Raw genomic sequence first — 12905 nt, 5'->3', positions numbered from 1 at the left:
GGCGGCGACGGCGGCGACGGCGCCGCGGCACCGGCGCGCGGCGAGTCGCTCGTCGCGCTCCTCCTGACGACGCTCGCGGCGGCGATCCGCGGGTCCGCGCTCCACGCGGCGGAATTGTTGCGGCTCGGCGGCCTGCGCTTCGTCGAGCGCGCGCTCGCGCGCTGCGCCGACGGCGCCGTCGCGGAGGCCGACGGCGACGCCGCGCGCGTCGTCGGCGCCGTGCTCGCGCTCCGCGGCGCCGCGGCGGCCTGCGCGCCCCTCGAGGCCCAGATCTTCGCGCGGCTCCAGTTCCACACGGCCCTCTTCGTCGGGCGCCTCCGCGCGCACGCGCCGCGGCGGCTCCGCGACGCCTCGGTCGACGCGATGGTCGCGGCGACGCGCGAGCGGCCCGCGAGCGTCAACGCGCTCGTCGGCGTGTCGAAGCTGCTCGACGCGGCGCGCCAGGCGCGGCGCACGCGCCTGCGGCGCGGGCTCCTGGCCTGCGTCGCGTGCCTCGTGGAGGCGCGCGGCGCGGACGTCTACGACGCGGCCGCGGTGCTCGGCGCGCTCGCCCTGGGCAAGAAGCACGACGACGTCTGCCTCGCGCGGGGCGTCACCTTCCCCGTGGCGCCCAAGGTGCCCGGCGACGACGAGCGGCTGCCCTACGACGCGCTGTCGCGGGGCTGCGACCGCGACGCGGCGCTCGCGCACGACGCCGCGCACCTCGTGCTCCGGCTCCTGAAGCGGCGCCGGCGGCCGCGGGGCATCCCGTCCATGCTCCACGCGGCGTCGCGGGCGCTGAGCACGGCGGAGACGGGCGGCGACGCCGTCGAGGCCGACGGCGCGGACGGCGAGCCCGAGGCCGCGACGTCGTTCGAGGCCTTCTGCGTCGCGGCGCTCGTCGCGCGCTACCAGGAGCCGCTGCGCGCCGTCGGCGTGCGGCTCGTGACGGCGTCGCTCGCCGTGCGGGACCCGGGCGCGGGTGCCGGCGGCGGCGCGGAGCGCTTCGACGCGCTCCTGCCCGTGCTCCAGGACGCCTTATTCCGCCGCTGCGACCACATCGGCGTGCCGACCTACGCGGCCCTGCTCGAGATGACGCGGCTGCCCCTCGACGGGGCGGCGGCCGCGGCGCCGCCGGCGCCGGAGGGCGGCGGCGACGGTGCGCCGCGGTCGCGCGCGCTCGGCGACATCTGGGGAACCTCGGAGTTCGAGGCCGTCGGCGAGTCGATCTGGGAGGACCTCGAGGCGCCGCGGACGGCGCCGCGGCCGGGCGTCGTCGAGAGCTCGACGTTCACGGACTTCGACCCCGACGACGACGACGACGGCAGCGACTCGGACGCGGACGTCGTCGTCGACGACTACTTCGAGGACGAGTCCGCGGACCGCGTGCGGCGGCGGCCCCTCGACGCGCCCGGCGGCGCGGACCTGGCGCGGGAGGCGGACCGGGAACCCGTCAACGCGCGGCGGCTCCGCGCGGCGCGCGTCGCGCGGCGCGCGGCCGCCGCCGCGGGCCGGCGCCGCGCCGCGGACCGCGCGATGGTCGCGACCGCGCCGACGCGGCTGGACCCGGACGACATCTGGCGCGCGGGCGTCGTGCCCCGCGCGGCGTCGCCCCTCGCGCTCCTCCTGCGCCTCGTGCCCCACCTCCGGTCCTTCCTCGCGCGGCGCTTCCTCGGCGACGTCGCGCTCGTCTTGGCGTCGCGGCGCGCGCGCGTCGCTTTGGCCGCGAACCGCGACGTCGCGCCCTGCCTCTTCGCCCTCGCCGCGCCGACGCTGAAGCTCGACGGCGGCGCCGGCGGCGCCGGCGCGGCGCGGCCGGAGCGCCGCGGCGCGCCGCGGGCGAGGGGCCGCGGCGGCGCGTCGCAGGCGCACCACGACCTGCTCCGGCGCAAGGAGCGGTTCACGCGGTCCATGCGCGCGTACTCCATCCTCCTGCGGGAGCTGCTCCCGGGCTCGTCGGGCGCGACGGCCATCGCGCTGTCCGTGGCCATCAGCGCGCCGTCGTTCATGAACGCGGCGCGGGGCAAGCTGCTGTCCGCGCCGCGCTTCATCGCCGAGGCCGTGCGCGCGGACGCGCGCGGGTCGCTGTCGGGCAAGCGGACGCTGCGGGCCGCGCTCTCCCACGCCTTCGCCGCGCTCCACGCCGCGCGCGCGGCGACGAGGGACCACTGGGGGCGGTCGAGCGTGCAGACGCCCCTCGGCGCGCACGTCGTCCGCCTCGTCTTCGTCGCCGCGGCGCTCGTCGAGAACCGGCCGCCCGGCGCCAAGTGGATCGACGCGGACAAGTGGCGGCGGCGCCTCGACGCGATCACCTGCACGGACGACGACGACCTCGCGAACGTGCTCCTCGCCGTGCAGGCGCGCGAGGCGCTCACGGCCGTGCTCGGCGCGCGGCCCCTCGCGGCGACGCGCGGCGGCGCGCGGAAGCCGCGCGGCTTCGGCTTCGGGTCCGCCCGGGCGGCGCCCGCGGCCGCCGCGAAGGACGCGGACGAGTACGCGCCGGGCGGCCTCGCGGCGGGCGTCGCGCCGCACCACCGCGACGAGACGGCGCGCGTCAAGGCGCGCGCGCGGCTCTACAGCGCGGACGGCGCGCTGCCGCAGCAGTCCGCGCTCGTCTTCGAGCTCCTGCGCCTGAGCCACGTCGCGCTGTCCGCGCTGCACCCCGCGACGGCGGAGGCGGCCGTCAACGCCGGCTGGACGCGCTACTTTTTGAGCAGCGTGCTCGACGTCTTCGGCGAGCCCCGCGAGGAGCACCGGCGGAGCTTGCGGGACGCGCGGCGGAAGACGCTCGGCCGGCGCCTGAAGACGAAGGCGCACGCGGCGCTCATGCCCTTCTGCGGCGAGACGGGCGACGACGACGGCGACGACGACCGCGAGAGCGTCGGCTGGGTGCTCGCGACCGTGTCGGCGCTGCGGGACGAGCTCCGGGCCGCGCGCGACGCCTTTTTTTTCAGCGAGCGATCGGGCGTCGACGTCGGCGCCGCGCGCCGCGCCGCGGGCCTGCTGCCGAAGAGCGGCTCGGGCGGCGACCTGCGCAAGCAGCTCGGCGCCCCGGACGGCGGGGGCGAGGGCCGCGTGTCCTTCGCGCCGTCGAGCGAGCTGCGGACGCCGCGGCGCCGCGCCGCGGCCGTCGCGTTCGCGCGCGAGGCGTCGACGGCGCTCCGCGACGCGATGCGCCGCGTGCGGAGCCCGCTGGGCCGCTTCCTCAAGCCCCAGGCCGTGGCGAACATGCGCCACATGCTCGACGAGGCGACGATCTGCGGCCAGATGGCCAAGCGCCTCCGCGCGGACGAGCTCGGCGAGCGCGCGCCGCGGGGTCTGTGGTTCGCGATGACCGCGTCGCCCCGGGCGGGAAACAAACGACTTCAACATGCATGCATTCGAAGAGTTTCGACGTACCTTTTTCACTGTCTAAAAAGAACTCGCCGCGAGAAAACGATCCGTCCAAAAATCAGTCGAATCGACTTCGACGCGACCGAGCTCGAGAGGTTTGAAGTTTTCGCCGGACGGGGCGTTCCACCGGTCGTTTCCGGCGCAGGCGTCGCCCGAGTCCGACAGCGACGCGGACGACTCGCTGCTCGCCACGGCGGCGGAGCCCGACGGCGACGGCGACGCGGCCGCGCGCGACGGGGACGCGCCGCCGAGCCGCCTCCCCGTCGCGCGGCCCGCGGCGAAGCGGCGGTCCGGCGCGCCGGGGCAGCCCGCGGCGCGGGCGCCGCGGCGCGCGGAGGCCGCGGAGGCGTCGGCGGCGCCGAGCGGCGCGGACCGCGACGCCTGGCTGCGCAACGGCGAGGCCGTGCGGCGCCTCGCGGAGCTCGGCTGGCTCCGGTGCTCCTGGCTCGGCGGCGACCGCGCGGGCGACGACGAGCGGCGCCTCGAGATCGCCGCGCGCCACGTGGCCCGCATCGGCGCGCGGTCGGCGACGGCGGGCTTCGACGCGGCCGCCGAGGCCGGGAGCCGCGCCTGCGCGCGGCGCGACGCGGCGCTCGCGAAGCAGGGCGCCGCGCTGCGGCGCCGCGCGCGCGCGGAGCGCGAGTGCGACCTCCGGTGCCGCGACGGCGACTACCGCCGCGACTGCCACCTCGCGGCCGCGGCGCGCGACGTGCGCGCCGCCGACGTCGCCTGGCGCGCGCTCCGGGCGTCGACGCGCGACGCGGGCTGGGCGCCCTTCGCCGCGGACGCCGTCGCGCCCGACGACCGGCGCGACGGCGCGCGGCGCCGCGGCGCCGCGGCGCCGCGGCGCCTCCGCGTGGCGACGGGCCACCGCGACGCGCGGGGGCGGCGGGCGCTCCTCGCGCCGGCGCCGCGCGTCGCGAGCCACGAGGGCGCGGCCTACCGCCGCCGCGAGGCCCAGGGCGACGGCTTCGGGGCCAAGGGCTTCGACGACGACGACGCGCGGGACCGGGTGCGCCGCGCGGAGAAGCGGCGGCGGCGGCGCTGGTGCGCCGACGCGCGGCGCGAGGCGAGCCGCGCGGCGACGCGCCAGCTCGGCGTCTTCGAGGGCGACCAGGCGGCCTTCGCGGGCGAGGGCGACCGGGCCGCGGCCGAGAAGCCCGCGAGGAGGCCCGCGGCGCCCGCCGCGCCGCCCCCGCGGCGCGACGACAGCGACGACGACGACCTCGTCGAGGCCGGCGCCCAGACCGCCGCCAGGCTCTGGCGCAGCTCGTCGAGCGAGAGCGACGGCGGCGGGTCCCTGAGCTCCGGGAGCGACGACTCCGAGAGCGACGGCTGCGGCAGCGACGGCTCCGACGTCGCGCCCGTGCCCGGCGTCGCCGACGTCTTCCGCAGCCCCTCGCGGGACCAGTGCGTCGCCGCCTACGCCGTGCGCGTCGTCACGCCCCGGGGGCCCGTCAAAGGGGAGCTCCGCGTCGCGCCGCGGTCGCTCTACTTCGTCGCGGGCGCGTCCGCCGCGGAGCTCAAGAAGGGCGAGAACGCGCCGGAGCGCTGGCGCCTCGACGGCCTCACGGCCGTGCGCGGGCGGCGCTACCTGCTGCGGCCCCTGGCCCTCGAGTTCTTCTTCGCGACGCGGCGCGAGGTCTTCGTCGCGTTCGAGAGCCCCCAGGACCGCCGCGTCTGCTGGCGCCTCATGAAGCTCAAGGCGCGCATGCCCCTCGTGGCCCACCCGCCGGGGGGCACGAAGACCATGCGCGCGCCCCACCTCGAGCTCCACGCGATCCGGCTCACGGAGCGCTGGCGGCGGCGGCTCGTGACCAACTTCGAGTACGTCATGGCGCTCAACACGATCGCGGGCCGGTCCTACAACGACCTCGCGCAGTACTTCGTCTTCCCCTGGATCATCGCGGACTACGGCGGCGCGACGGCCGTGCCCGGCGAGCTCCGGGCGGCGCTGGGCATGGAGCCCGCGGCCGCGCCGCGCGAGCCGGGCGCGCGCGCGCCGCGGCCACCGCGCGAGTCCGAGGACCGCGTCGCGGACGCGGACCCGCCGTCCGACGACGACGACGACGTCCGCCTCGACGCCAACGACAGCGACGACGACGACGACGGCGGCGAGCCCGCGCCGCGCGCGGCCGCGACGGCCGCGCGCGCGATCGCGGCGCTCGCGACGCGCGCGTCGCCGCCGCCGTCGTCCGTGCTCCGGTCGCTCGCCGTCACGTCCTTCTACCGCGACCTCGCCAAGCCCGTGGGCGCCCTCGAGCCCGAGCGGCTCCGGGCCTTCGTGGAGCGCTACCGGTCCAGCGACGCCATGGGCGCGGACGACGACGACGCCGCGCGGTTCATGTACGGGTCCCACTACAGCTCCGCGGGCGTCGTGCTCCACTTCCTCGTGCGCCTCGAGCCCTTCACGTCCCTGGCCCTGGAGCTCCAGGGCGGCCACTTCGACTGCCCGGACCGCCTCTTCTTCGACGTCGCGGAGAGCTGGCGCGGGTGCACGACGTCCATGTCCGACGTCAAGGAGCTCGTGCCCGAGTTCTTCTACTGCCCCGAGCTCTTCGTCAACGACAACCGCTACCCGCTGGGCGAGCTCCAGGACGGCCGGGCCGTCGACGACGTGCTCCTGCCGGCGTGGGCCGCGGACGCGCGCGCCTTTGTGCGCGGCAACGCCGCGGCGCTCGAGTCCGAGGCCGTGTCCGCGGCGCTCCCGCGGTGGATCGACCTCGTCTTCGGCGTCGGCGCGAAGCGGGGGACGCACGCGGAGACGCACCACAACGTCTTCCACCCGCTGACCTACGAGGGCGGCGTGGACCTCACGCAGATCGCGGACGCGACGCTCCAGGCCGCGGAGGCGCAGATCACGCACTTCGGGCAGACGCCGCCGCCCCTCTTCGACGCGCCGCACCCGCCGCGGAGCCTCAAGGGCCAGCCGGAGGTCGGGGCGCTCTTCGACGACGACCGGGGCAGCCTCGCGGTCCACCGCGGCTACGGCGAGGCGCGGCTCGCGGCGCCACCGCCGGAGCCGCCGACGGAGGAGGTCGAAGCCGCGGAGCGCGTCCCGGAGCGGCCGGCCGACGCGCTCACGCGCGTCGAGTCGAGCGACGCCATCCAGCGGCGCGTCTACGACGCCCGGGTGCTCGAGCGGCTGCCGCCGCCGTCGCCGCCGCGCGGCGGCGTCGTCGCCGCCGCGGGCCGCGGCGACGACTCGGAGCTCGACGACCTCGCCGACGTCGACCTCGACTCCGACGACGGCGCGCCGGAGCCGCCGCCGCCGCGGACCTCGAGGAACGCGCGGCTGCCCTGGGGCGCGCCCGCGGTCTCGAGGGCGGCCGCGGCGCCCGCGCGGCCGCGGCCGCGGCCGCCGCCGTCGCCGCCGCGCGGCTCGCCGCCGCCGCCGCCGAAGCCGGCGCCCGCGCCCGTCTACCGGAGCGGCGCCATGGGCGCCGTCGTCGCCGTCATGGCCAGCGGCAAGAACCGCGTCGTCTGCGTCCACGCGGACCTGACCGCGCGCGCGCCGCGCCCTCGCGCGAGACCGGTCGCGTCGACCCCCCCCCCCCCCGCAGGTCGCCGCGTTCTACTTCAAGCCGGCGCCCGACGGCTACGGGCGGCCGTTCAGCCTCCGCCTCGAGTTCCGGAAGCAGCTGCCGTCCTTCCCGCTGTCCCGCGCGCGGCTCCGCGTCGACGCGGCGCCCGTCGGCGACGGCGCGGCGCCAGAGCGCGACTGCTTCAAGCGCGCGGCGCGCGCCGCGCGCGCCGCGGGCCGCGCCTGGCACGGCCGCGCCCAGTACTGCCTGTGCCTGGCGACGCCGGGCAACCTGAGCGGCCTGAGCCTCACGGCGGAGCCGTCGCCGCAGCAGGCCTACGTGAAGCGCAAGGGCAACGTCGCGCTGCAGGCGCCGCACCACGGCGGCGTCACCGTCGGCGTCGTCGGCTGCAGCGGCGCCGGCGACCTGACGCGCGTCGTCTCCGCGGGCTACTTCGACGGCGCGATCCGCTGCCACGGCGTCCTCGACGGCCTCGAGGCCCAGGGCGCGGCCGCGCGGCGCCGGGGCACGCGGCACTGCGGCGCGACGGTCGTCGCCGGGGCGGGAAACGAGCGATTCGAGCTAGCTTCAACATGAGTGTTCCGCGCGCGCGAGTTCCAGAAGAAGCATCCACGCTTCGAGAGCGCTCCAAGAGATGATCGCTCGTCCCAAAATCAGCCGAAACGAGTGGAAAACGGCCGAGAGCGGAGCCTTTGAAGTTTGGGAATTTCGCACTCTTTTCCCGCCCAGGTCGTTGCGGCGGCCGAGTGCGGCCGCGTCGTCGTCAGCGGCCACGCGGACGGCACGGCGACGGTCTGGGTCGACGACTTCGGGGACATGGCCGCGGCGCTGGCGTCGGACGACGTCCTCGTCGCCGCGGCGGACGGCAAGCCCCACGGCCGCGGCGCGGCCGCGCTCGGCGCCGTCGTCGAGGGCGCGCGGTCCACGGCGAAGGCGCGGCGCCTCGCGCCGGCGAGGAAGGGCGGCCCCGCCAGGGCGCCGCCGCCGCCCAAGGCCCCGGGCGACGACGAGCGCCGCCGCCCGTCGGGCGAGGCGCCGCCCGCGGCCGCGCCGCCGCGCGGCGCCGCCGCGGCCGAGAGCTCCGACGACGACGACGACCGCGAGGACGCCTACGCCTACGGCGGCGACGCCGCCGGCGCCGCGGGCGAGGCCGCGACGCCCGAGGACGAGGACTACGACGAGGACGCGCTCTTCGGCGCGTCGCTCGCGGCCGTCGACGCGCGGCTCCGCGCGTCGAGCGAGTTCGACCACTTCGAGCGCCTGGGCAAGGCGCGCAACAACCGGAACCGCAAGGCGCGGTCCGCGGCGTCCAAGGAGGAGGACGACCTGCGCCTGCTGCGGTCCGAGCGCGCGGATCCGAGCGCGCTGAGCCCCGTGCACGTGCTCCGCGGCGGCGAGCTGCCCGTCTGCGCCGTCGCCGTGCGCAGCGACCTGGACCTCGTCGCGGCGGCCTACCCCGACGGGACCATCGCGCTCCACACGGCGCGCCGGGGGAGGTTCGTGCGCCGCCTCGGCGCGCCGGGCGACGACGGCCGCGCGCGCGCCGCGCGCGCGGCCGCGGCCGCGCCGGACGCGGACCGGCTCCCCGACGCCGCGGGCCACGCCGTCGCGCTGAGCCTCGCGGGCTACGTCGTCTCCGCGTCCGCGCGGCCCTGCGCGTTCGACGAGCGGTCGCCGAGCACGATCCGCGTCTTCAGCCCCAACGACGCGCGGCCGCTCGCGACGCGCGACGAGCCCCGCCGCGTCTCCGCGCTCGCGCTGTCGCGGTCCGGCGAGTTCTGCGTCTTCGGGGGGGACGCGCCCCACCTGACCGTGTGCCGCGTCCACGACCTCCACGTGTGCCGCGAGATCCGCGCCTTCGACGAGGCGCCCGTGACCTGCCTCACCTTCTCCGAGGACCACACCCACCTCTTCGTCGCCCAGGAGGACGGCTGCATCCAGGTCGTCTCGCGGGCCTTCGACGGGGATGCGTAACGTTAACAGCGGGCTTTTGATGGGGAGGCGTAACATTGGGTTGCGCGCAACTTGCACGGGTGCAACTTCGTAGGTAAACATAGAGGCACGGAAGACTTCAATCGAAAGCCTAAATCTTGTTTTTTTCTTGCTGCTGCATTCATGAAGACGAAGCCCCACCGCTCCCGCGACGCACGCCGCACCGCTCTGCCAGCGTCGGGGCCGCGGCCTCCCCTCTTCCCGCACCTCGGCTGGCGTGGCGGCGTCGCGGCGTCGCGGTCCGCGCCCTCGAACAGCTGCGATGCGCCTGTGGCGTTTCTTCATCTGTGGCGTCGTCGGGGCTGGCGCAAACTCGACGTGGGCACCATCGGCCTCGCTCGCGACAGCAGAGTCCGAAGTTCTGCCCTACTACAGCTACGCGCCATTTTACTCTTACTCTTTTGGCGAAACAGCCGCGCCGTCGGCTACGCGCGCCCCGACCGCGTCGCCAGCCCCGACGACCAGACCTTCGGTCACGGCCGCACCGTCCGAGAAATGCCTCGACGTCGTGATGAGCGACTCCTGGGGCGACGGCTGGACCGGCGCGGTCTTGACCGTGAGTGACACCAGCGACGCGGTCGTCTTCACGGGACTGGTCGACAGCGGGTACATGCAGTCGGAGCGGCTCTGCCTCGAGGACGGCTGCTACCTGGCGAGCGTCAGCGATGACTTGTTCCCGAACGAGGTCAGCTTCACCATCGACGGCTACAATGGCACCTCTCCCTACGGTCCGGCGGCGTTTTTCGTCTCCGGCGGCTCCGTCATCGACTGGGGCTCTTCGTGCGACTCAGCGGCTCCGACGGCGACGCCCGCTCCGACTGGCACTCCGACTGCGAGACCGACAGCCGCGCCGTCGATGACTTTTCCACCGACGACTACCTTCGCGCCCACACGAGTGCCATACGAACTGGCCCCGACGGACGAATCGACGGCTTTTTGCGTGCTGCGCGAAATTGCTGGATGCTGGGGAAACCACCACTACTTCGTCAATGTGACTGCAAACAGTCCTTTCGACGGCGTTGACGGCATCACGCCCGCGCTCGTCGACCTCGACGGCGACGGCGACCTCGACCTCGTCGTGGGCGACGGCGACGGCGTCCTCTACTACTACGAGAACGTCGGGTCCGCGGCGTCGCCGACCTACGAGGCCAGGACCGGCACCACAAGCCCCTTCGACGGCATCGACGTCGGTATCGACAGCGCGCCCGCGTTCGTCGACCTCGACGGCGACGGCGACCTCGACCTCGTCGTGGGCGAAGAGGACGGCACCCTCCACTACTACGAGAACGTCGGGTCCGCGGCGTCGCCGAGCTACGCGGTCGTCAGCGGCGCCGCGAGCCCCTTCGACGGCATCTACGCCGGTGGCTACAGCGCGCCCGCGTTCGCCGACGTCGACGGCGACGGCGACCTCGACCTTGTCGTGGGCGAAATCTACGGCGCCCTCTACTACTTCGAGAACGTCGGGTCCGCGACGTCGCCGAGCTACGCGGTAATTACCGGCACGGCGAGCCCTTTTGGAGGCATCGACGTCTATGATTGGAGCGCGCCCGCGTTCAGCGACCTCGACAACGACGGCGACCTCGACCTCGTCGTTGGCGAAGGCAGCGGTCAGCTCTTTTTCTTCCCCAATGGCTATTGCACGACTTCTTGCAACGAAAAGGGGCTTTGCGACGATTCGATCGGCTTCAGTGCCGCGTCCTGCCAATGTCTCGGCGGGTATTCAGGCCTCCACTGTGGCGAGTGCCAGGACGGATTTTTCGGCACCTCCTGCGAACTCTGCCCCGAGGGAGGTTTCGAAGACCGCAACGCGCCGCGGCTCACGGACACCTGCGGAGTCGCCGGGAGCGGTCGATCGCGTGGTTCCTGCGACGCTGGCGTCCGAGGCTCTGGAACTTGCACGTGCTTTGACGGCTTTTCCGGAGAAAGCTGCACAGAAGGCGCCTGCCCCGCGGGCACGATCGAGACCGCGTCCTTCGACGGCTCGTTCAACATCGCCGCCTGCGAGCCCTGCGACGCCGGCGCGTATTCGAACGAGGGCGATGCCCTGTGCACCGCGTGCGAAGCCGGAGCCTATTCGAAGTCAGGCGCCAGCGAATGCTTGCCGTGTCCGAAAGGCACGTTCTCCAGTCCCGGCGCGGGCGTCTGCACTCCCTGCGTAGAGGGCACGTACGCGTCGACGCCGGGCCAGTCGTCCTGCAAGCAGTGCCCGCCCTTCTCGACGACGCTGACCAAGGGCGCCACCGGCTGCTACTCGTGCCTCGAGGACTCCTACTTTTCGCCGTTTCCCGTCGACACGGACGGCGGCGAGCTCGTGCCGTGCGACAACGCGACGGCGCTCGAGGAGAGCTGCGCACGCGACAGCTCCACATGCTTCGACAAGTGTTGTGTCGGATGCGAGCGCGGCATGGACTGCGAGAACGCGACGTTGAACACGCTGACGGACGTCCCGATCGAGAGCGGCTGGTGGCGCGCGTCGCGCTACTCCGACGAGGTCTATCAATGTCAGTATTCAGGAGCGTGCAAGGATGGTGCTTGCGCCGAGGGTCACAAGGGCGTGGCATGCCGCGTCTGCCAACAGAGCTACCACTTCGACACGCTCTTGAGACGCTGCGACGAATGCACCGGTACTTCGTTGGATCCTCTCACGATTGCGAGTGGCATCTCCCTGGTGATCCTTCTGCTGGCCTTCGCCATCGTGGCATACCGATCCCACAAGGACGAAATCTTGGGCACTGCGGTCGCCATGGCGAAAAAGGGTATTGCCGAACACGTCGCAGGACACGTCTACGACAGAACACTCGGTGGAGTCTCCGAGGAAACTGAGCGCCACACAAGCGACGGCTCGGGTGGCGAGGAGGTGCAGACTGAAGAGGAGGCGAGGTGGGCGAAAACGAGACGTTCACTAAAGACCAAATTCAAGATTCTCCTCGGCGTTTACCAAGTTCAGGACGCCCTCCCGTGGACGCTCCCAACAGTGTCGTTCCCGAAGGCTTTCGAGGCCCTCGTCACGTGGATGTCGTTCCTCGAGCTCAACATCGTGCAGGTGCTCCCCTTGTCGTGCCTCCGTCCGTTTAGCTACTTTGATCGACTGCTCGCGATGACGGTCGTTCCGCTCGCATTCGCAGTGCTGATTTTTGGCATTGGCAAGATTGCCATCAAATGCGCTGGAGCGGAACGCAGGAGTCTCGCTCGAACCCATACTTTTGGTTGGTTTCTGCTGCTTACTTTCATTGTTTTCCCGAGCGTGTCGACGACGGTGCTCCGTTTCTTCCAATGCGTCTCGTACGACAAGGGCATGGCCGATGGCTCGACCGAGGTGCTCAAAGTCCTCGAGGCGGACCACGACATCTCGTGCGAGTCGCCGAGCTATCACGCATGGAAGGCCTACGCCGCGGTAATGCTCTTTGTGTACCCCATTGGAGTGCCCGTCTTGTATTGGACTCTTCTTTTTCGGCACCGCAAACAGATAAACCCAGAAGTCAACGACAGTCCGCTCGGCGAGATCGAAGAGCCGGATGAGGGGCGGCCTCGCAGCCCTTCAGCGGAGGCGTACCTGCGGATCAGTGAACGATTTTCATTCACCCGGCAGAATTCGTCTGCACGAGACTTGATGAAATCGGTTCTTGGCCTGAACAAGCTCTCCCAAGAAGAGATTCAGCGACACAAGTTGGCACTTCGCAATGCCGATGATTCCATTCACCACCTACTTTTTCTATTCGAAGAGTACGAGCCGCGCTGCTACCAGTTCGTGGTCTTCGAATGCGCTCGGAAGCTGGCGTTGACGGGATTGCTGATCTTCGTGTATGCTGGATCTGCGTCGCAGATAGGCATCGGCCTCCTCATCGCGATCCTTTCTGATAAGTACTACACGCACGTCCGGCCCTACATCGAGGATACGGATGACAATCTCGCGAACGTTGGCAATGCTCAGATCATCCTCGTCTTCATCGCGTCACTGATGCTTTTTATCAAAGACATGGACGAGCAAAGCGGTGC

General features: G+C 73.0%; 1 protein-coding gene across 1 annotated transcript; it reads left to right on the top strand.

Annotated features, from left to right (window-relative positions):
• Positions 1-4804: 4804 nt before the first annotated feature.
• On the top strand, positions 4805-6286 carry AURANDRAFT_2758 (hypothetical protein; the record flags this gene model as incomplete). The annotated part of the gene is made up of 2 exons (XM_009035285.1): positions 4805-5302; positions 5618-6286. Coding segments are annotated over 2 exons (1167 nt in total), but the record flags the coding sequence as incomplete, so codon positions are not given.
• Between the last annotated feature and the right edge of the window lie 6619 nt (positions 6287-12905).

This window comes from Aureococcus anophagefferens, assembly GCF_000186865.1.
Source record: "Aureococcus anophagefferens unplaced genomic scaffold AURANscaffold_3, whole genome shotgun sequence".
NCBI classification, from domain to species: Eukaryota; class Pelagophyceae; order Pelagomonadales; family Pelagomonadaceae; genus Aureococcus; species Aureococcus anophagefferens.
Note: the sequence above shows the minus strand (reverse complement) of the source record. Positions and strands in the feature narration are given on the sequence as shown.